The sequence below is a fragment of the Notothenia rossii genome (assembly GCF_949606895.1).
Source record: "Notothenia rossii genome assembly, chromosome: 3".
In the NCBI taxonomy this organism is placed as follows: domain Eukaryota; kingdom Metazoa; phylum Chordata; class Actinopteri; order Perciformes; family Nototheniidae; genus Notothenia; species Notothenia rossii.
Genome location: NC_136901.1, coordinates 35200909 through 35224952, shown reverse-complemented (window position 1 = coordinate 35224952; position 24044 = coordinate 35200909). Strand labels below are relative to the sequence as shown.

General features: G+C 41.4%; 3 protein-coding genes across 4 annotated transcripts in view; 1 reads left to right on the top strand and 2 right to left on the bottom strand.

Moving 5' to 3' along the window:
• Positions 1 to 7361, bottom strand: part of tesk1b (testis associated actin remodelling kinase 1b) — a 31426-nt gene extending 24065 nt beyond the window's left edge. Inside the window, exons 1-2 of the mRNA XM_079669899.1 lie at positions 7228 to 7361; positions 3222 to 3295 (exon numbers count right to left, since the gene is read on the bottom strand). The gene's annotated coding sequence lies outside the window, so the exon portion shown is untranslated. The remainder of the gene's footprint in view (positions 1 to 3221; positions 3296 to 7227) is intronic.
• A 7-nt stretch (positions 7362 to 7368) lies between these two features.
• faah2b (fatty acid amide hydrolase 2b) lies at positions 7369 to 14024 on the top strand (the record flags this gene model as incomplete). Its single annotated transcript, XM_079669903.1, has 11 exons — positions 7369 to 7557; positions 8429 to 8511; positions 8863 to 8999; positions 9117 to 9326; positions 9980 to 10099; positions 10183 to 10318; positions 10856 to 10973; positions 11057 to 11176; positions 12675 to 12786; positions 12862 to 13047; positions 13732 to 14024. The coding sequence occupies 11 exons, from the start codon at positions 7369 to 7371 to the stop codon at positions 13905 to 13907; spliced, it is 1587 nt and encodes a 528-aa protein (XP_079526029.1). The 3' UTR covers positions 13908 to 14024.
• Positions 14025 to 16570: 2546 nt separating this feature from the next.
• Positions 16571 to 23830, bottom strand: nelfa (negative elongation factor complex member A). 2 transcript variants are annotated; one of them, XM_079669901.1, is made up of 11 exons: positions 23481 to 23830; positions 21445 to 21616; positions 20583 to 20744; positions 20319 to 20408; positions 20055 to 20185; positions 19867 to 19936; positions 19686 to 19786; positions 19475 to 19583; positions 17914 to 18236; positions 17719 to 17818; positions 16571 to 17351 (listed from the first exon to the last, which is right to left on the bottom strand). In XM_079669901.1, the coding sequence occupies exons 1-11, from the start codon at positions 23688 to 23690 to the stop codon at positions 17167 to 17169; spliced, it is 1653 nt and encodes a 550-aa protein (XP_079526027.1). In that variant the 5' UTR covers positions 23691 to 23830; the 3' UTR covers positions 16571 to 17166. The 2 variants fall into 2 exon arrangements, with proteins under 2 accessions (XP_079526027.1, XP_079526028.1); XM_079669902.1 differs by having other exon boundaries at positions 23443 to 23616.
• Between the last annotated feature and the right edge of the window lie 214 nt (positions 23831 to 24044).

Here is a 24044-nt window from a genome sequence, read left to right as displayed (position 1 = left end):
ATGGCTCGTTGATAATCCCCTTATGTAATGTGAAAATGTTAAGCCTCAGCTGTACTCTGTGCTATATGGTAAACAGCATTTACTTATTCATATGTCGCTTTTTCCAGTCTTTGCGTCCCCTCAAAGTGTTTTTACATATACATGTCAGCACTCACGTTCGTACAGTGGCAGAAGCTGACATTCAAGGCTCCGAAATAGATTCACACACAGATGGTAAAGTATCTTGCCCAAGAAAAACATGGGGATCGAACCACCACCTTTCAATTGGTGGCTTTACCTTCTGAGCCACATTCCCCCAGCGCCAATAAGTAAATGTTAGCATGCTCGCACGTTAAACTAAGATGATGCACATTTTAGTTTCTTTTTCTGATATTTTGTAAACTACACGTGTTACAGGACAAATTCTGTTATATCAGGACAAAGTGCCTCATGTGATTTCCTTTGAGACACAACGGTTAGGCCTGAAGACTGCAAGTGTGAACATGAATATTTGGTGAAAGAAGTGCGTTTAATACTTCATACCTCTGCAGACCTCATCTCTGGCTCCATGCTGGCTTGTCACTTTGTCAAAAGTTCCTCTGGGGGGAAAGACAACACCTCTGCTGCATCAATTTTGATTATTAATTTTTTTTTTTCTTAACTGCAATGATGTTATAAAATTGAGATGCAAAATACTGAATGAAGCCCATAAGGTCGCTGAAAGCCTGTCTCCATCTTGATTAATGGGTCGCGGGACTTACTGATAGGTTGTCAATAAATCAAAGAAAACCAAAGACCCTCAAATAAACCAATTGACCTTATTGAAAGACCTGAATCAATATTGGGTCTTTTACTAACAGACGGGCTGACTCAGTATTTATCGAAGAGAGTATATCTAGGAAAACAGCAGCTTCAAAATCCTCAATCTCTTATCATTTATTTTGTCTCCCAATTCTAGCAAGACCAGTCTAAATATCAACGGGTCCATCTTTCTTTTGGTCTCACGAGGGACATAACAAATGTATTTTAATGAGGCTGGCTCTCGTTCAGATCCCCTGCTGAAAAGTTTGATCAACACCCGGCAGGAAGTGGATCAATAACACGCTCCTGCTTGGATCCCCTTATTATAGTTAATTATGTCCAAAAGTGATACACAACCTGTTAGGAACATCGATTAAAAGAGAGCTTTCCATTAAATAACTTCCGCTTGCAGAAACAAGTCTCACTCACTTTTGATTTTTATTTATTTTCCATGCAAAAATATGCTTACAATACATGCTCCACAGCCCCAGATCTGTACAGCGCTCCAGTCGGGACCCATGCTGGATATACAGTGTTCGCAATAAATAAAACATCATCCTCTCCTGCATCTGAATTTCCAATTTCCACCTATACATCCAGGTCTGGACAGTAAAATCTATATCCTGGGGGTCCCATCTGAGGGTCCCGATGGCGGCCCCTTGTTACGCCTCATCTGTGGAAGCTAACGATCACACTCTCCCCCCCCGACCGGCCCATACATGCAGCCGGGCGGGGGGCCAGGGGCCTTTATAATTGGTTTTCAGGGGACACCAGCTGTTTCATGTGCCAGCACGCCTGTCCCCAAAGGAGGAGCATGAGGGGTGAGGAGGGGGAGGGAGAGGAGGCGCCACATGGTCCTCCCCCCCCCCCCATCTCTTTCCCCTCCTCCCAGGCTGGATGAAAGAATTCTGCTGAGTGGACATATAGACAAGTGGAGGAGCTGCTGCATAAAATGCGGTATCTAAAAAAACGGAAATGTAGTCATCACCATTCATTGAGTTTCTTGAACAATAAACCCCCCCAATAATGTGTATTCATGTTATTTGTTGTAAGTCAAATGTCAGTTTAAAAAAAAAGAACAAAATGTAATGCAGTATTATTATTATTTTTGATTTACTGTATATTTGTATCATGTTTTGTTCCATTTTTATTTTTATAAAATGTTTATACAGTAAAGCCTTGAGATGGAAGGCGAGGCTGATGAGTGAAAGGAACAAATTAAATATGTGTGAATGGTTATGTTTTGAGATAAAAATATATATTAAAAAAAGCAATTAAACACTTTAAAATTGTAAAAGAAAAAAATGTTTTTTCAAATAATTTCCTCGTAAATATCATTTTTTTCAATTCATTTAATTTTGAGTTTTCTGTTTGAGTTTGATATTAATTTAAAGGCAGTTTTCATTCAAAGCAGTGGATGGCCGTCCACTTGCATTAACTAGAAATTACCTTAATAACAAGTATAAATTGTGACTTTAAGGGTAATTCCAGGAAGTTAAACCTGCTTCTTCCACCCTGCAAATAAGAATCTGGGTAAAAGACTGAACACTTATGATTTGAAGTAATTGAAGAGCTCCCAAACGACCACAAAGACAGTCTCCAACCTCCAGGGACGGCTGCATTGGTCTCTAGGCGCTGGAAAGTGAATCAGAGTGAAGTGCTTCATCCATAGGGAGCCAGTAAAGTAAATGACCGTCCAATAAGAGATGACTGGAACCAGAGGGGAGACTGTCTGTTACCTCATTAGGAAAATTAACCCTATATACAATTGACTGAGAATGTAAAATGATCCGACTTCAGACAGTTTTTCTCCACAATGTGAAAGACACAATCGTGATCTATAGGTAGAACGTATGTGGCATTTATCCCGTGACAACAAAGACAGGAAAGAAGATGGAAATCGATCCTAAAGAGCCCAAAGCCATCCTCTATTGTTCAGCGACCCCGTATCATTTTACCCTGAAGGCCCTTGCAACAGGCTTCACGCCAGAGCACGAGCTAAAGACACCACTTAATCTCCAAATAATGGGCAGTTAGGAGCAGCTACATTTACGTTATGCACTTTCCCCAGACGGCAGCATTTGTCCACACAGGAATACAAACACTGGGAAATTGTGTGTTTTCCCCGCTCTTCCCTCTTGTCTCTACATGCCCGGTGGTTTCTGAGCCTCAGGTTTCACCTCACAGGTAAGGAATGATCTGTTTTCTGCACTCAGTTAAGTCCCTGATATGTTTACGTGATGTTTTTGGACTGGGCGCACCCCCGTCCAGAAGTATTTCTCTTTTAATTCTGTGATAGTCACTTCACTTTGTCAACAGATAGTGTATTGCCTCTCAGCGACGTAGTAATGGCTTAAACCGGTTGTAGGTCAACGCCTGTGAGCAAAAGGTTGCAGAAAAACAGACACTTCCTCCGTTAACAGATTTGAAAGAGAACTCACCTCGTTCTGCTGAAAACTTCCTGCCTCTGAGCTTCATCTCGAAAATCAAAACGGGCCGGGAAATTAGGTCCCTCCTGAAAAAAGGGAATCAATAAATAACTCAGCGGGGTGCTGCTGCCATTCTGAGGACATTATTGATTTGACATTTCTTTCATTCACACAGAAGGGCCTTAATATGCAGTGTTCAACATACATGATGAATGCACTCACGCCCTTTCATCAGGTTACACATCAGGCTAATGGAGATGCTTTTTAAACATAACTTGAAGACACAGGAGCTACTATTTCACTTAAATATGTCATAAAGTTACTGTTTAAAATAAATCAGATCACATAATGATAATTTTACTTGGCATATAGGGTTAAGATGCTATAATAGATTATAGTTTTAATCTTAAAGGTCCCATGTCACGGCCATTTCTACTGATCATAATTCCATTGTTGAGGTATACTGGAATACATTTATATTGTGCAATTTTCCAAAATCACATTGGTTTCTCATACAGCATCTCTGTGTATAGTATGTGTATTCACTCTCTGTCCTAAACGGCTTGTTGGAGCTCCTGCCCCCCCCCCTGTGAGCCCAGTGGCCGTCTGCGAGACAGCGAAACCCAGCCTGAACACACACACACACCCGCATTCTGGCTGGGAGTTAGTGTGTGTGCCCAGGCTGAGTTCCGCGGTGTCTCGCTGCCTCGCCGACCCCACACCAGTGAGCCAGCTCACAGTGTCCGCTCCTTGCAGCAGCGAGCCTCGCAACGTCCTGCCGAGTGTGTGTGTGTGTGTGTGAAGAAGTCCGCGGATTGGTCCAAACGTAACGGCTCCGCGGACGTAACGTAACTGCACCAATCTGCGGAGCCGTTACGTCACGATACCCGAAATACGTCACTATACCCAAGAAGTAAACAATGGAAAAAGAGAAATCCCCAACGAGGCGTTCTGGGGCAGCATAGACAGGTATTTTCTGTGTTAGAGTTGTACTCGCTACAGGGTGTACTTTGAGGGTTTGTGGCTCTGCAGACCGTTTACATGCAGAAAAAGCTGCATTGCATCAGCAAAAGTATCAGCAAAATATATTAAATATAAAATGATTGCTACGAAAGCGTATATGTGGAAGGACTTGCTGTTTTTAACTACATTACATTGGGTAAATATACTGTTGATTAATTTAATGTGTAATATATGATCGTTTGGTATTTTTAAAATCTTAATCTGCATTGTGATAGCTGTCAGAATAATGTTTGAGAGTAATAAGTACAAACTAGTTATGGTAGGCTACTGCTTTTTTAAAGATCTAGGTCCTGTATTGATATTACAGATACATTGCAAATAAAAATATACTCATTATATAAAAGTCAAGGACATTCACTGACAACATTTGATCCATTTAGATTGAAAAGGAGTCTTTCAAATGGTGAGATAATGATGTGTGGTGGTGCAGTGTCACACAGCAGCAGCAGACAGTATGGATCCTCCACTAACCCACTGACCTGCATTGCAGAGGCACATTTCTGCTACGTGATCTGTTTGTTAATAAATGATGAAAACGGGTGAATCTGAGGCCATGCTGCCCCCTAGTGTTCACGCACAGGAACTTCACTATATACAATTTGGTCAGTGTGCAAATAAAAAATAGTCTCTTCTGATATGAAATAAAGTCAGAATAATGTTCATCATTTTTTTGTGTTATAATCATGATGGCTCTTTTGACCAAACTGTATTATTACACAATATTGATATATTCTCTAATATCACTCATGAATACCTGCAGCCAACTTTATTAACTACAGATAAGTAACTTCATCATATGATTGTTTTATTTAATTCAATTAGTGTATCAACAGGGCACACAGTGTCATAGAGTAGAAGAATAAAGTTGTACAAAATGAAATACTCAAGTATAGTACAAGTACCTTAAAGTAAAGGCTTTGTTTGATCAGAAGATATTGGAATTAATCTGAATAGGCCAAATAACTACTAACTAAAGCTGTCAAATAAATGCAGTGGAGTACAAAGTACAATATTTGCCTCCGAAAAGTAGGAATATAAGGATTTTATAAAAGGAAGTACCTCAAAGTCGTGCTATGTTTCAACCACTGATTTATACCATCAGAAAGGAGACATAAAACAGAGCTGATAAATGATTACATATTACTTTAATTTTCTAGTCCGACGTGTTTTAGGGTGGGTTTGGGGAATATTAAACAATGTAGTAGTTATATAGTAATCCTGGAAATAGCCTTTTGAACCTGGTGAGTGATTCCTGTCTGTGTTTATTTATTTGTATTCACATGCAGAAACATATTGTTCTATAGTTTTAAGCCTAACTACTCATGGTTTAATATCATATGGGCTCGTTAATTATAGAGGCTGCGACGCCATTGCAAACAGCTGTTACACTCAGTGTTTGTGGAGCCCATTGCAGACAAAAGCACATTTTGTTACGGTGAGTTAGCTGTTGCACGATTTGGTTCTAAATGACTGAGTTTGCACAACAGAACCCACAACTGGACAGGTTAAAACCATTAACATAAATCCATTTAACTAAGTCTGTTAAACTTTACCTTTTATGTCCCCGGAGGCACATAAGGTCATCGTCAAACTAGTCACAATGCATTTATTCCGCTTGTGAATTTCAAAATAAAAGTCGTATAAAACTAGTTTCACTCCTGCAAGCGATTTCATTGGATGGAATATACAGTACATAGTCGTATGACCATCAAGTAGCCTAAATAAATAAATGCATCAACTAAAACATTTATTTAAAGGTCTACTTAGCCTACTAACTTTTCTGGATCTTCCAACATATCTGACATTTGTCAACTGGGCCATCTCCAAGACAACTGAGCCATCCATTGGAGAAGATTATGGGATGTAGTAGAAAGCACTGGAGACATAAATTAGTAAGTGGACTTTGAGTTAAAAAGGAGCAAAAAATAGTACTATCATATCAAAACTATTACTAAGACTATTGTAACAAATTGAAAATAAAGACATATTTACACAAGTAGGCTATTAATAGGCAAGATACTGAGAACAGTAAATTAAATAGGACATACTATATTCAGAATGGAGAGCTGTGCACATTTAAAAAGAGGTAGTGTGGAGCAGAGGGCTAATAACAGAGAGGCTAATATATTATCAATAACTTCAAAACGCTGTCACACCAAAGCTCTTTAAGTGGATAAAAACATTGAACAATAATCATATAAAATAATCAGGGATAACATATATATATTTTTTTTTATTTCGGATTTAACCCATAGGACCCACCGTGACACGGGTGTCACATGAACTTTAAATGTTCTGGAAAGTTCCTTATACAGCTTTAGCCTTCTTTGTATCTCATGAAGTCCCCAACTGGCACACACTGAACAGTCTGGTGGGTCATGGTCCAGATCATGTGACTTTGTGTTGCCATAACAACATGTCCAAGAAGTCCATGTGCTAGGCTAACACGTGTGACACCACGAGCTACATTTCAAAAGCTTCTTTTATTTGCTAAAAGGTCAAATTCAAGCAATTTAAGAATTAAAATGTTTACATAACATGTCCTTTATTACATTTAACCTGTTGTGGAAACATTTCTTGATCAAGTTGATATGAAACAAATGAGACAAACATCGCTGTGACACTGGTGTCACATTGGGACTTTAACCCTAAACTTTCACAGTAAACCCGGAGTGACATATATGCACAATTAGAAATATTATTATGATCTTCTGATTCAATTATATTTAGTTAATATATTCTTTATTCTTCAATTAAAAGAATGTTCAAACTAATTTAAACCAAAAAAATCATCCTCATTAATGAAGTTATTTAAGAGTTATTTTACCATTAAAGCCCAATGTGACATAGGCTATGTCACTAGGTGGGGTTACTTGTCAGACATGTGTTCTTGTCTAAATTATGTTCCTCTTAATTTCCCCAAAAGTAGAAATGGGTCCGGGTTCTTAAGGGTTAAGTAGGCACAAGCACCACTTCCGGTTGTACCCTGACTAACCTGTGGCAGCTTGACTCAGCAGGTTTATATTTATCGTCCAGCGGCGGTGTGACAGGAGGAGATCCGAGCTGAGTGTCACAGAGCCGGCGTGACCCCGGCCGAACAACCGCTGACTCTCCGTCCTCCCCCCGCGGTGCAAACATGGCACTGAGCCGGCTGGAAAAGGCCCAGGTGTGGCTTTTCAAGGCGGTCATGGGTCTGCTCTTCATGCTGTTCCGGCTCCTGTCGCCCCGGAGCACCTCCATGCCCGGGAAGAAGCTGCCGCCCGTCAGCGACTCTCTGCTGCTCGCCTCCGCCACGCAGCTCGCCAAGAAGATCCGGAGGAAAGAGGTGTGTTCCCGGGGTCAAACTGCGGGACAACCGCTGCTGGAAACACGAGATTTAGCGTGTTTAATATACCAATATGTTTTTCTTATTTATATATTTTAGGTTAATGTCGTTTGAGATGATCAAACTGTTCATAAGCAGTTGGATGATAGTCTCAACATCTGGCTTTTGTCAGCATAGCTATTTACAATTAGTACAAAATACGCTTTTCAGCCAAAGCTTTCTAAACTCTTGTGCTATCCTAGCACATAGGTAGGATCTTTATCCTACCTATGTGCTTTTGTATTTCCTTTATTATGATGCTATCACACCTGTGGAATAACAAAATCTTTATATACAGATTAGAAAAGGGACACATAAATTGTTTTACAATGTCATTAAAGCCTGTTATATAGCATGAGCTATGAAGTATATCTTTACAGCATCAGACAGGTATGGGTGTGGTATTGTGTGCATTACAGTGTTAGGCAAATTGTAGTATAAGTGCATTACAAAAAGCTTCACAAATTGTGTAATCATTGTATTTGATGACAGTATTTCCTGCAGTTTGCTTTTATGCAAATGTCATACAACTATTTGAGCAGTTAGACTTTTTTTAGAATATATAATTGGTCCAATTCATTTAAAGAAATGCACTAGTTTAATCTTGTGAAATGTGCATGAGTAATAGGTGGGCTGATTCCATAACTTGCACAATAACGTCTAATGGAATCACTGCAGCCATACTACATATCCACACCCCGCTCTTTGTATGCAGGTGAACCTGTTTCTTATTTCATCTGGAGGAATATAATGGAGATTTGGCCCATTTCTGGCCGTTTGCTTTGTTTTCTGTTTTGAAACGTGTGTTGACGTTTTCCTTCTGTTTCTGCAGGTGTCCAGTGTGGAGGTGGTGCGGGCTTACATCGACAGGATCCAGGAAGTCAACCCTTTTGTGAACGCTGTAATAAAAGACAGGCAAGATATAACTATTCTTCTTTATCTGATTAGCTGGTTCTCAAATGTTACGGTTCAAAAAAACATTGTAAGTAAAAAAGGCTTTTTTTCACCCTTTTTCTGAACATTACAAAAGACCATTAAACAGTTATAGAGAGATGAACCATAAGATACATTTAGAATCAGAATAATAGAATTGTGCTTCTATATTTTGCCATTTTATCAATATTTACTTACTACTCATTGTGGGTTTTTGCAGCTAAATTATTATACATTTTATTCTGCAATTTTCGTTATACTTCTGTACAATATGTACTTGTCCTATTGATGATCCTAAATTAAACAGATTTGGGTCATTCACTCTGCGTCCAGGTTTGATGCTGCTCTCCTGGAGGCGAGCCAGGTGGACAAGCTGATCGAGGAGGAGACCGGGGGAGAGGAGGTGCTGGAGGACCGGCTGCCTCTACTGGGAGTCCCCCTCTCTGTCAAGGAGTCCTTCGCCCTGCAGGGTAACCTCCAGAACCCTCCTGATTACATACATCAATAACAAGAAGCTTTGATAGTTAAAGCACACAGTTTTGATTTAACGCTGCAGCTCAGCATTTGACCACCTGTCCGTCCTGCAGGCATGCCCTTTACCACCGGTCTGGTCTCCAGGAGAGGAGTGGTGGCCACTGTGGACGCTCCTCCTGTGGCCCTGCTGAAGAGAGCGGGGGCCATCCCATTGGGCGTCACCAACACCCCCGAGCTGTGCATGTGGTGCGAGACCCACAACCATCTGAGCGGCATCACCAACAACCCGTACGACCTGGAGAGGATAGTGGGAGGAAGCTCAGGTAGCAACTGCTGCTTGAACTTTTAACTGAGGGGGAGTTTTTACAAAGGACCTCTCTTTTAGACACATGTTTTTCAAGTCAAGAAGCATTCATATAAGAACGGATATCTTTCTGTTTGTCTTCATGGATAGCTCTGGCGTCACCTGATATGACACTACATTGCATACACTAACACAGAGGCTCTGACTTAGGCCAACAACAGTACGCAATTAATCATAGCTATCAAGTCTAAAAACAGATAATGATCGGAAAATATTCACGAATGAATCATGTGTGACAAACATTTGGGTCAGGAGAAAATATAAGTGTAAATGAAACTGTTGGAGCAAGGACTCGGAACACGAGGATAACCCTGGAGAGCTCAAACGGATGTCGGAGTTGTATCTCGATGCCTGAACGCTGACAATGGGGGTAGAGTGGGTAACAGGCCGATATTTCCTCAACAATAAGTTAGTGGTAAACACACACAAATATTTCATTCAACATGTCTCATTTTAAATGTACCCAGAAGTAAAACAATGACATTTTCTCTACATCTTCTGAAATATCAGAAAGTGGAAGTGAAAATGTAGGGGAATTTTCGACCACAAGGCAGTTGATTCAGCAGATGAACTTATCTCTCTCTGTTTCCGTCCCCTTTCCTCCCCTCTCAGGTGGGGAGGGCAGTATTCTGGGAGCAGCAGGTGCCGTCATCGGCGTGGGATCAGACATCGGCGGCAGCATCCGTATGCCGTGTTTCTTCAACGGGATATTTGGCCATAAAACCACTCCTGGTGAGAGAACACTGAATGTAAATTGAACCATCATGCAAAAAACAGTGCATATACATATTGGACACTGTGATGTGTTTCTGCAGGTGTCGTGTCCCCGGACAACCAGTACCCCCCCCCCACTGGCAGACATGCAGAGTACGTCAGCAGCGGACCCATGTGCCGCTACGCTGAAGACCTGCTGCCCATGCTCAAGATCATGGCGGGACCCAACGCTCACATGTAAGAGCTCAAAGTCTTATCTAACTCACATTCAAAGCAGGTGTTATTTAACAGCTTGTGTAAGCACATTCTGAGATGCAAATGTGGCCCGCTGCACATCCATACCGGAGTGTTGCCTTATAAAGCTGCTGTGGGAAAGTGTGTGTCACAAAATGTTTTCCAAAGAGTAAAAAGGAGGGGCACATTATGTCCCAAAACACCAGACAGAAAGATAAGTAACTAAGTATGACCCGAAGAAAAAAAAGAATACATCCGTGAACCTTGGAAAAAGTGTGACAGACAAAGCAGTCCATATCAATCCAATGAGTCTTTGTTACGAGTATCCATCACAACCGGTCTTCCTCAGGTAGATGTGAGTGTGCAAATATGCCATTTAGAACTGTAAATAATGCTGTATTCCTTTAAACCCTTATCCCTTAAGTGAATGCAAAGAGCTTGAACCACAGTCCAAAGTGCTTAACAGGGCCAACAGCTGACGGTGTGTAACGGCTCAACACTAATGTTTAACCTACAATACTTCTTTACATGTGTCCTCAGGTTGTCCTTAAACACGAAGGTGGAGCTAAAGAAGCTTCGGTTCTTCACCATCCCTCATGATGGCGGCTCTCCGATGACATTCCCCATCAGCAAAGACCTCCTGGAGATTCAGAGGAAGGTGCGTTGAATCTGTGCGCTGGAGAAACGGGGCTTATCGGGAGTTGTTTTTAGATTTAAAGATCGTCATGTGATGTTCTCCAGGTGGTGCAGCGTCTGGAGGCCGACCTCGGAGTGGAGGTGCAGGAAGTGAATTTCCCTGAGCTCCGCTACAGCTTCCAGATCTGGAACACATACATGGGGCTTCCTGACGAGAAGGGCAAGGTGGGTCGAGCAGAGTGCCCGCTGCACGCCTGTACAGAACAGTGTGCCTTAGGGAGAACATTTAATATAATATGAGTCTGAGTCACAGCACCTATTGTGGTCTGCTGTCAGGAAAGGGATCACTAATCCGTTTAACTGCCACAGCATCACTCACACACACACACACACACACACACACACACACACACACACACACACACACACACACACACACACACACACACACACACACACACACACACACACACACACACACACACACACACACACACACACACACACACACACACACACACACACACACACCTGCAGGGTCCTTTGTTAGTCTGATAAGTCATTATCATCCTGGTTTGACATATCTTACTATTTGTTTAAATAATTTTATTTGACAGTTTAAAAGGATAAACTATTTTCTTTCTCTTTTTTCTGCATTTCTCTGAAAGCTTTAGTTTGTGACTTCTTATTTAAAAACATTGGTTAGCTTTAAAATTCAATTAACTGTTAAAGAGTAAACCATGCGGGCCCTGATGTGTTGCAAAGCTGCTTAACCATTATAACAGAACAGCAGAACATTATTGTACGCCGGGTTGGAGGGTTAATAACTTCATTAGTTCCTGAATACTGAATACATGGCTCTGAAAGCAATCCGAATACAGTTACGTGTTCAGATTACTTTTAGAATACTTTCTTTTTCCATAACAGATGGGTATGTTTTGGTGAACAGGAGACACTTATTTTACTGTTTTTATCAAGAACTCAAACACAACATCTTGGTGTCATTCTGGAAAATAGTCCTTTAGTCCCGTCTAAAACCTTCCTTAGAATATTTTATGAATTGTAAGGTGTCCTTGGGTAATAACTTTAAAAACTTGTTCCAGTCACTTGCCCCATGCATTCAGCAGCAGCAGGCCATTCACTTTGATTTGTTCCCGTTATGAAATGTCACCATTTCAACAACAAAGAAATGCTACTTAAACGTTATCTTGCACATTTTATCTAACCATCTCCGTTTCTAACTTTCAATATATTTTAAACGGGGCCTCACAGACACGCTGCATCTCTCTCTCTCTCTCTCTCTCTCTCTCTCTCTCTCTGTATCTTTCTGTCAGATTACTCGTTTTTGTAATATAACGTGAGCAGTTACTTGATTTTTGTATTCTGATTACGTAACGCTGTATTCCGTCACAACCCAACCCTGTGTGTACGCTAGTATCAACGAGCCACTACATGTGAAAGAGGGGTATTACTGCAGTAAAGAAAAACCCTATGAGATTAAACAGATTATAGTGACACAATCACTTCTTTATTCTGCTTTACTTTTTCTATCTTTTTTTTTAACTCAAAGCAATATTTATATAATAATATTTATTATGCTCATTGTCAGGTTCATATTAGTATTTTGTGACATTTACATGCTTTAAGTACAAAAAGGTCTTTAGTTTTCTCATACCGCCTGCTCGATGTAATTAGTACTTTTTGTGTTTTTTCCCTGCCTCAGCCTCCTCAGGCGTTTTCAGAGCTGATGGGGGAACCAGGACGTCCCATATGGCCTCTGTGGGAGCTGCTGAAATGGATGGTGGGAAAATCAGAGCATACCATGGCTGCTATCGGTAAGAGGGGTACAAAAACATTGGTTATTATCATTTATTTTGTCTGGTATTAATCAGCATTAATCCGGTTTTTAGGCCTGGCCCTGATTGAGATGACGCACTCCAAACCGTCGCCCTTCATCCTCCAGCAGAAGGAGAAGCTGCAGGAGAAGGTGGACGAGCTGCTGGGCACTGATGGGGTCTTCCTGTACCCCACGCACCCCAGGGTGGCCCCCAAACACCACCACCCTCTCTTCAGACCCTTCGACTTCACCTACACAGGTCAGTCCTCGTCATACTTTTGACATTCCCGCCTCAAGTTCTAGTATTAAGTCATTTTAGTCAAGCATTTCTTAAGCATTGGTTAATAAAAAGGCTTATTTTTCTCCAGTCTGCAATGACATTAGTTTTTACTGTTACTGTTTTTGTGTTGACTCGAACAAGGCTGCCCTGATTATAAGGCAATTTTTCAAAAAATATGTTCTTGCAGATTAATAATAAGAAATGACACAAAAGCCCAACATAATATAACTGTTGGGAACTCAATTGGGACATTGTCAACATCTCTACAATTCAGAGACTATTATAATAATGGCTTCTAAATCCATCAGAAAGCTTGACAAACACAAAACTTCCCATTTGGGTTCCAGGATAAGTGCCGTCCTCCTGTAAAGTTTGCTGCTATGGACAGTACAGCACTAATGTATATTTCTTAGTGACTGTTTTATGTATATTGATTGTTGTGCTTGTATTTATGTCTTTATGTGTGAATATGTATAAATGTGTCTGTTGATTGTGTGTATACATATTTCTATATATATTTGTATTTTGTATTCGGGATTGTGGGAAACAGTTTTTCGATCTCTCCGTCTACACACAAACTGAAAGATTGACAATAAAGTTGACTTTGAAGTTGTGAAAGAAAAACATTAATCTTTCTTATCTCCCCCCCCCCCCTGCCTGCAGCTATAATCAACATCCTGGGTCTGCCGGTCACTCAGTGCCCCCTGGGTCTGAACAAGGAGGGTCTTCCCCTGGGGCTGCAGGTGGTCGCTGGAAAGCTGCAGGACCACCTGACCCTCGAGGTGGCTCTCTTCCTGGAGAAAACGTTCGGAGGCTGGAGGGACCCTGGGGCCAAATAAAAGCACACACACACACACACACACACACACACACACACACACACACACACACACACACACACACACACACACACACACACACACACACACACACACACACACACACACACACACACACACACACACACACACACACACACACACACACACACACACACACAAAACCAAATCTCCAGACTGAAGATTGTGGGACTTATCTGCCTGCCAAAGGGGTACAATCAGATCACTGGATGTTGAAGTGATGAGATCTTTTGCACTACTGAGTTGTACCAATAAATGTCAGTCATACTTTTATAATTTACTCAGTTCAAATCATGAGCACAAGCTTTAAAAAAGATAGATTTTCACGTGTGTGAGTGTTCATATCAACACACAAAACAAGGCTCTTTGCTGTTGGTGAATGGGTCTCCAATATGTTTAACAACAATGCAGTGTAGATACCTACCTCTTATAGAACATGAACAGTTCATTTTTCCAAGTTTTGTTTTTTGTCTGCAGTTACACATACAAAGCGAACATTCAAGGCTTAATTCTACATTTTGGATCAATAGAAAACAACCTTTCTTAGGAGGTGAGATTATGACCAGGAATACTTCAATTGCAAAAAAACAGCATTGTCACCGTTATAATTGTCTATGCATTAGAGTTGTCATGACGTTTTCCATCATAGTCATGGAAAAAGTGATAATAGACTAATTGACCACAACCATGCTCTCACACCTGTGTAGATGTAGAGATAAATAAAACCTGGTTTATGCTGCACCTCATTTGTTTCTTTTAATAAAAAACGGAATATTTGTTCTTATTTATAACTTCAGCAAAAATATTTGTGGTTCTTTTCCCTCACTCAAAACAAAAAACAAATGAAATTCCCAATTGCTATTTTTCACTGCTTGCTAAACAGTAAAGAACAACATTTTTCTTAACTTAAAGTGGACCCATCATGCTATATTTGAATAAGATAGTGTTGGACCATACCTATATAAGGGATATTTATACTTTTCATTTGTCAAAATACCAAACAGATGATGCATTTTATCCATTCCTCATTTCGCTCAATTTAACACTGCCTTTCATGCTCGGATTCAGTGAGAACAGCACCATCTGGTGGCCTGAAATATGTACTACAGCGTCTCCAGCGCTTTCGAACGGCAATGTCCGTGGCTGTCTCCTCCTGATTGGTGGAGTTGGCGCAATAGCCGTAGCGAAACTTCTGTGACGACATAAAAGTGTTCAAATCGGGATCAGTCTGTATCAGATCCGTTGCAGCCCCTTTTTTAGAGATTTGGGTATGGAGGAAAATAGAGAGGGTTGTGTTTTCTGACACTTGGTGAGTTGCCTGGAACACCGGGGATACATATTCATGTATAAAAGACGTACAAAATTGCATTTTGTATGATAGGTCACCTTTAAATGAATAAGCTGTCTTTTCAGGTCACTTACTTATTCACTTATTTTTGGCTGAGTTACATGACAACTTGATGTGTGTAAAAATAGCCCTACATTCAGCAGAGGATTAACATAGTTTAGTTTAGCACCTAAGACTGTAACTATGGGTAACAGTTAGAACTGGACTCGGTCCAAAGGTAACACATACCACCTACCTGCACTTCTAATGGCTCACTCATTTACAGCATATATATTGCTTGTTTAATCTTTACAAGAACTGAAGTGGATAAATGTCAGGCTGTGGTTTCACCCGGGGCCCTGTTGGACTATTTCTTGGCAGAGAAATTCCTTCAAGCCATACCTGGTAGAAAAAATACTGGAATACCAATTTAAAGGGGTCCCATTATGCACATTTTCAGGTTCATATTTGTATTTAGCTACTAATCCAGGGTATGGCAAGGAATCCTGAAGTCAAATGTAATTTAAGACCTTTTTTAAGACCCTTTCCATACATTTTAAGACCTCATCGCCACTTTTCAACCGGTTACATTGGCGGCACACTTTACCTCACATTTACTAAGTATTGATTGTCCTTCCTCCTTATCTTCCAACCATTTGGACGTAACCTTGCATTTCCCCATAACGATGTTGTTTAACAACCGGCGTAAACGGACCTTCGCGCGCTATCAAGCAGTGAGCGTGCGATGTCCTGTTCAGATGACCTCAAACCCAACGGGATGCCATAAATAAACTACACACCTACGCAATGATTACATTCAGGCAGACTGTAGAATACAACCTCTTTGGACAATTTATATACTTATTGAAAACAAGCTACAAAATGTAATGCCTTGGAAAATGCCGCTTAATACTTTTTAATAGCCTTCATTTTGGCTAAATTGATTTATCAACTTTTAATACTTTTTAAGACCCCGCGGACACCCTGTAATCAGAGCAAATTACCTCTGCTCTGGTTAGCTGCCCTCTGTTGTGATTGCCTAACCACTTAGAGATGTCCCGCCCCTTAGCCTATCATATTAGAGCACTAGCTTAATATGTTATCTTAAGGATGTCACCATGATTTACAGCTGAACATCTGGGATCTCTGACTTCATTAACACAAAGGAATACATTTTTTTTTTTAAACTCCCGAATATGTTCATCAGCCTGTCATCATATCATGTATAATAGTAGGGAAAGCCAAGCTGAAGCACCAACAGGAAAACCCGGGGACATTCCCTAAAACGTGAGGAAGAAGGATGAGAAACGCCCCCTGGAGTCTGTTGTCACTTTATTTTCTTCCCTTCTTCGGAAAAAGGAGGAAAAACCGAAGAAAACATCAACCGGAAGGCTCCGAACAGAACTTGACAGCATTGAGAAATCTTTTGTGTTTACGGTCACCTCTACGACGACTTCTCGTTATTGTTCTCTTATTTTTTTTGTCAAACTATGATTCAGTTCTGAAGTTCAGTTTTTTCATACAGACAGCTCGTATTTTCTCCTCTCCTCGACACTTGACATGCCTGTACCTCGGAGTACAAATGTTGAAAAGGTGCCTGTTGTAAGAATCACTCCTCTGCTCCAACTCGTATAACTCTCACCCCTCCTGAGCATCATTCAGGAATCGGACATAAAAACTGAAACAATAAAAAGGCTAAGGGTAACAACCGAACAAAAAGTACAGAAATATTCTTCAGTCCTGCATTTTGGCGGTGCAGGAAAGGGAGGACCCGTCTCTCCTCGACGCACGAGTGCTGGATTTGGCCCAAATGTGTATGCAAATACTTGTAAGTATGTAAACATGTTTGTTTTTTTATTGAAGAGGAGGATAAGAAATGTGGGATGTGTGACTTTGAGGCCTTGAAGCTCCTCAGGAGGTGTTGGTGATGGGTTTGTATTTCTTGAGACGGGTCCACTGTCCTGTGGAGTAGTTCATTTCGAAGACTGTGTCCACCAGCATGGTGGTGCTGCCGGTGCCGTCCGCCTTGGGGAGAACCTCCGTGTGTTCGCTCAGCTTGATCTGGATGATGTCCCCCTGCTCCGGGCACGGGTTCTCTGCAGGACGGCAGGAGGAAGCAGAGGGTTATCAAAGGTTCTAACAGGTTGGTTTGTTGCGTTAAGAAACTACCCGGGATACTTCCTGTAACTTCCTGCATTTATGCCACTGGTTTTATTTCAATTGAACAAGATCCTGACATCGAATACGACCTCTGACTCATCTCCCAACTTAACCTAATAGAAATGTGTCCTAGCTTAGTAGTTATTTAGGAAACGTTGCAGAGTCACTGTCCTCCTCATTAAGGTAAGAAGCTTTGACCTTATGCAGATGTGTGGTTGACCCCTTTGCCAGGCATTTTTATCAGTCACTGAATAAAGAACAGGCATAAATATAAGAACCGTTTGTAATTGATTTCTCCTGTACCTCTGGATCCTGCCATGAAGCCCAGGATGAGGGCCTTCTCCGGTCTGGTGACCTTGTTGGCCGTCTTGAACATCTCCTGGGCGGCGTACATCTGGTCTCTCTGAGGAGCAGGAACAGCAGAAGGGAATTAAAAATCCATACCTTACAATTAAACTATTATTGTGTCTTTGAACCACTAAGCAACCTCCACCTTACCGTGAGGGACAGATTCTTTTTGGGCTGGGGCTGTGGTGGCGTGGGGGTGGGTGTGGGTGTCTGAGGGGTGCTGGGGGGGTGGGTGGGGGTCTCTGGCTGGCTGGCGGTGGCGGCTGCTGGGGGTCCGTTGCTGGCGGGGGTGGAGACGGGCGTGCTTGGAGACGTGGGGGTCGCGGGGTTGGTCGTGTTGCTGGCGTTGTACATGGGCGTCCTCTGTTTGTACTGGCCCGGTAGTGTTGCCGTGGCGCCTGCGCCCGCTGTTGCCGACTCCTCTGGTTGGCGTGCCGACTGCAGCGTGTCCCGCCCCGACCCACCGGCGTTTGCTTCAGAGGGGGGTGGAGAAGAAGAGACATTGTGAGATTGACATGATGCAAACACCTGAGCTCTGCTAAGCGCCCCGATAAACATTCCTGTTTGTCATCTTGCAATATACAGATTTATATAAATAGTTATCCACGCAATAAAGCATATTTAAGTTTGTCTCAATTTACATTATTTTGTTTCATATTCTGTTCTTGTACATATCATATGTGACCTGCTCTATCGAAATCAGTCACATTGACCCGAAGACACATTTTGAGTTGTATCCACTGTTGGAAAGAGCTTTATAATCATATCAGGATTGTTGTTGAACTCAAAATATGTCATATTATATAATGACTATCACCGAGTCATCATTTTGAGAAAAGTTTCCTCTTCTCTGGAATCCATCGGTCTGATTGATTATTAGCGGCTACTAAATGATCAAAGTAGTACGGAGGAAACATATTTTCGTTTGGATTACTGGCCTGGGGGAAGCTCGCGAGCGTGTTTGTGTGTGTTTGTTTCCCGGGGAAAACCCTCAGGAGAAACACCGGCTGTTGTTATGCCTGCTGTGACGTTACGCTACTCCGTTCTCCGCTTGTAATTATGCCGTTACAAGCTTCAAAGTTGTATTTATCATCTGAATTTGCAGAAACAAGTTTAATATTCTGAAAGCCAAGACTTTGTTTAATTGAAATCAGATAAAAAACAAACTGTAACGGACCCTGCCGTGTTATCTATGATTACTATACGCTTACATTCATAATTTCAGCCGGAGGGAGGGGGGCGGCGCTAAGGAACAGCAGAGTGGCCAGTGAGAGCTGTCATCTTCCCTTTACGAGCTTCAAACATGTATTTATCGTGTGGTTTTGGAAATAAAAGTTTCATATTCTGAAAGCCAAGACTTTGTTTATTTAAAATCAAACAAAACACCAGAACCCCGAAAAACTTTTTTTTTACGCAAATCCACGTTTATTTTGAAATGAGCCGTTGATTTCGATAGAGCGGGTCACATATTCTATTTACATGTATATAGACTTTTTGCATCACTTTCTATTTTGTATTTTATTATATATGTTGCATTGTTGGAGGAGCTCAGGTCAGAAGATTTTCATTGCCATTTCTACACTGTAGCTGCTTTGTGCATGTGACGATAACACCTTTGAATCTTGAAAGGCCCTCCTGCTGCCTGTAGGGAGGTTTTTTTCTGTGAGAATATAAAAGCACTTTTCAATACAGTTCTCTGTGTTTGTCTAACCTGGCTGTGCCTCGGAGCTGGGGATGTAAGAGGAGGAGGGGACCATGCTGGGTGTGGCCGGCAGGTAGCTGGTCGACGGCAGGGGATTCTCGGTCAACGCCCCCAGTTTCTGTCAAACAAAACGGTATTAGTTACGAGGGTCAGAGAAAAACTGAGTGATTCAGACAGGCGGTCATTTGAGACGAGGTTTAAATGCTGTGGAGTAGAGTACCTGTGCAGACACCAGGCCTGCAGCGTAGTCTGGCGTGGTGTTCTCCACCACCGCTGCTGCTGCCGCTTCTTCTTTGGCTGCTTTCTCTCCCGCCTCCGTTTCTAAAGCAGAAGATACCAACTCATGAACTCATGGTGCAGTTTTAAAATGTGGGCTGGTAGAAGACTGGGTATATAGTTACCCAAAGTCTTTCTTCTCCTCTTAGCTTCTCTTCCAGCGCCGACCATATCCAGCTCGGAAATATCTAAGAGCTAGAAAAGGGGGAAAAAGTCAAAAATGATAAAAACATTTATTCAATAGAACTGGACCACAATAAAACGACTCAGACTTGACTTTGATCTAGGAGGGTTTTCTGGAATCTGACATTACCTTGACCCCTCTCTCCTTGCGCAGAGGCGTCCGTGCCGGGGCGATAGGCGTGCGGTTACTGGGCGGGCTGAACATACTGGGGGCCGTGGGACTGCGGAACGGGGCCTTGTTGGGAATCCCCTTGAGAGGAGCTGAGAGGAACAAATGTATCAGCAACAAGAGTCTGAATAAAAATGTTCTTGGCTACATATGTCAAAATGATTGCTATGATGGTACTTTGTTTTTTAGAAGCACTGAATGAGCTTCCATTGATATTCAACTCACTGGTTGTGTCGATCTTTTTGACCAGTCCTCTCCCTTTGGCGTGAAAAGGCACTCCGGCTGTCTTTTTCAGCTGCTGCGCTGTCTCTATGGCTAGAAGGGAAAAGACAGTAATGTACTGTGAACAAATAATCAACAAAGTACACACGCTGATCTCATAAACAATGCCTAACAAGTAGAAATATGCCAATATCAAGCCAAAGGAAACAAATGACACTGATTCTTTCAAATACTGCAGAGAAATGTATTCGTTGAAGGTTAACTTACATTTCTGCAGCAGCTCCGCTCTGAGTGTCGCACTCTTGGGTTTCCTCTTCAGCTGGAAATGTTTGACGGGGGGTGTGAGGGGTCCCACCAGAGTGGTTAACGCACTTTTGTTCAGGTACTGGCACTCCAGAGGAAGCATGTTCGACGCCTCGCACTCGCCCACTGGGGGGGGACAGAAGCCGAGGGGAAGAGATTAACCAGCAGATTTACAGAAGGACAGATGGAGGATCTAGCACTCACTTCACAACCTCACTTGCCCATGTTTAGCAGATGAAACATGTTAGCAAACAAGCTTGCAAAATATCACTAAACATTAGAATCCATATGCCAATGTTGGCCAGATGGAATAAAAAGGTGTATGTACACTCTATAAAGGATAAAAGCAACACTTTATTAAGGGTTTGTATCGTTAATGAAAACCTTTTGAAGGCCTCATGCATAAAGATGTTAGCTTTTACCAAAAAAGTATCGTAAATACTACAAAAAAAAAATTCATAACATGCAATTTCAAAACAATGACATATGCTCACTATTCCCACATACACCAAACGTTATGAGCATATTCACATGGGAGATATTGAACCCCTCAAGCTATTCATAAAGTATCAAATGACAGGGCTCTGAGTCTGACTGAGAACAAATAAAAGTGTTTAGTAGATTTTAATACCCTCTTATTTTCTAGACTGTCAGAACATTTTGTATTAACCATAAGTTCATACTCTGCTGTAATTACACTCTTTGTTCCAGAGCAGCGGGCTGAGTAACACAACATTAGTATTACAATGCTGGTGTATTTTGAACCCATAGATTCTCTCAATGTGGGTCCACCACACAACTAAATACACAGTCACACGCTGCCTACCTTTCTCCCTCAGCTCTCCGAGGATATCCTGCACATTTGGATTCTGCTCCTCCAGGTCCAGGTTGAGAGAGCCGGTCTCTGGGAAGGACTTGAGGATGTCTGCGACCATCAGCACCCAGGGCTCCGAATCCACCGTCGCCAGCTGGATGATCTCTGACAGGGCCTCCTTCATCTAGAGAGAGGAAGACGGGGTTAGTAATAATAATAATAATACATTTAATTTATACACGCTTTTTCAGGTGTACTTTACAGAGGAGATAAAAAGGAAATCAAATAATTCACACATAAGTCTGAGTCTTAACACACTTTCTGATCAAGTACTTTACTTCAGTATAATGATGGGATACTTTTCTTGAGTATTTCCATTTACGGCTACTTTGTACTTCTACTCTACTACAATCCAGAGGAAAATATTGCACTTTCACTCCACAAAATGAGTTACTCAGACTATAAGTGAAACCAAACACAACCCTACCTGAGGAGTTCATGATAAAAGGAGGACTTGACGTTATTCTTGTTTATTTGCAGTTTAATGTCTTGAGCTTTCAGTCATGTAAAACCCAAAGTACTTTCTTTAAGTCTTTTGACCAATGGCAAAAAATCTAAAATGCATTACATTCACAAGAACAAATTAATAAGCTGAAGGCGGTCTTTCTCGTTTCTGCTGATCAACTGTTCCTTCCTATCCTGTTGCTGTGTCATTTCAGTGAAGCTGCAGATCTCTAAGAGGTCAAATGGCTTCCATGTAATCGCCGATTGATCACCAAGATTTGTATCTGCAGCTTGTGACAAAATGATGCAACAGGATTTGCGAAGCATCTGTCAACTATTATTATTTACATGCAGCTTGTTTACATTTACATTGATGACATGTTGGCAACAGTAAAGATCAGAGCGACCTACAGTATTTAAAATAAAGACAACACCATCGACTACAATGAAGGCAGACATCTGGCAGCAATCAAATCATGTCAAATCATTTGAGTTACAAGCAGCATTAGTTACACTTCATCTGATTTCCTTGTGTGAAGTACACGAGAGCCACCTACTGACTTCACAAGAATAACATTCCTAAACTCTTCATCGCTTGGCAATGTTTGCAGATGAGCAACTTTACCGAATATTATATTGAAAGCAAAACAAAACAGAAACTAGGGCTGACTTATGGGGGTAAAGTAGCTCACTAAAGTTGTGTACATACATATAAGTCTGAGTTTTAACACACTTTCTGAATATGCATTATTAAATAAGGAAATTGGCTTCACTTTTAACAGCGGTGATAAACAAATGAATCCATCAAAAATAATAATCCAGTCATTTAATATATGATTTTGCATAATAAGTACTTTTAATTTTGGTACTTTAAGTTTATTTCGTTGCCAATTTATTCCTACACTGTGGTACTTCTACTTCACTTAAGTACAAAATCTGAGTATTCTTACAGTTTGCAGAAGAAGTGAATTGTGTCTGTCTGTAACCCACTTTCTGAATATGCATGACAAAGATGACGGGTGTCTAACGTTGAGGCAGCTTATCAAGTGATGAGTGGGACTAGATCCTGGGACCGCCTCCAGCTCGGCCACTCTGCTCTCTTGTGCCCATCCCACCATAATGTCTGAACGAGGACAGCTAGGCTAATGTTTCCCGGTGTCGCTGCTCAACCACTGCAGAAAAAACGCGATTATATAGTCAAGTCGGTCGTTTAGCTAGTTAACGAACTTACGCGTAGACGTCTTTCTCAAGAACGAATGTAAATCGGCCCGGGCGCAGGAATATCATGTTCTAGTTGTTTTACGTTAGTTCGCTAACTATATTAACCGTTGCAAATAATCAGTTAGAGATAGCAAGCTAATGCTAACTAAATAGGTGATTAAGCATGTTTAGACGTTTCACCTGTAGTTAAACACCAACAGAACAAGTAATGCTTCGATTTAGAACTACTAGTCTTACATTGAGCTGACTACTTAGCTGTGTTTTTAAGTTAAAAGCCTACTTTACCTGTCAGGCTAACAGAAAGCTACCGAAAAGCGACCCACCTCGTCCACGGTCCGCCGGGGGAGATGCAGCATCCCGAGCAGCAGTTTCAGCTTCACCGGCGGCGACAAACTCGAAAAGCACAACCGTATGTTGTCAATTACTGACAGGGTGAGGAGAGAAGCGATGCTCGGAGGCGTCCAAAGCTCGTCCGTGGATCCCAATTTGTTGTGAAGCCACAGGCCGGTGTCGCTGTCCTTCATCGACGCCATCTTGGAAAAAGAAGTGTTTTGAGTTCGGGCATTTTAACGGGCCACCTAAGAAAACAGTCAGGACCCCGCCCACACCGGGCTCTTTTGACAACATTGAATCACAACAAAATAAATAAAAACTGGAAAATACTTTACATACTGTGGTCTTATCTGATATATGAATGTAATTGCTCTGTTTGAAACGTTCAACTGTATTTATTCAGTTCGCGCCAAAATACTAAAGGAAAAAAACATTTAGTTTAATTTTGTGTATTTCAGTGCAATTCTTGTATGTTTCAAAGCATTACTTCAAAAAACATTTTTAAAGTAAGTTCACTAATGCAATGCACTTTTTTATAATATATTATAATGATA

Excerpts from the sequence above, each read along its gene's own strand:
- nelfa (XM_079669901.1), bottom strand. The coding sequence starts at position 23,690 with ATGGCGTCGATGAAGGACAGCGACACCGGCCTGTGGCTTCACAACAAA. Across the intron at positions 20,409-20,582 it reads AGCGGAGCTGCTGCAGAAAT|CCATAGAGACAGCGCAGCAG; the intron begins GTAAGTTAACCT and ends TTTCCCTTCTAG. Across the intron at positions 20,186-20,318 it reads CAAAAAGATCGACACAACCA|CTCCTCTCAAGGGGATTCCC; the intron begins GTGAGTTGAATA and ends TGTTCCTCTCAG.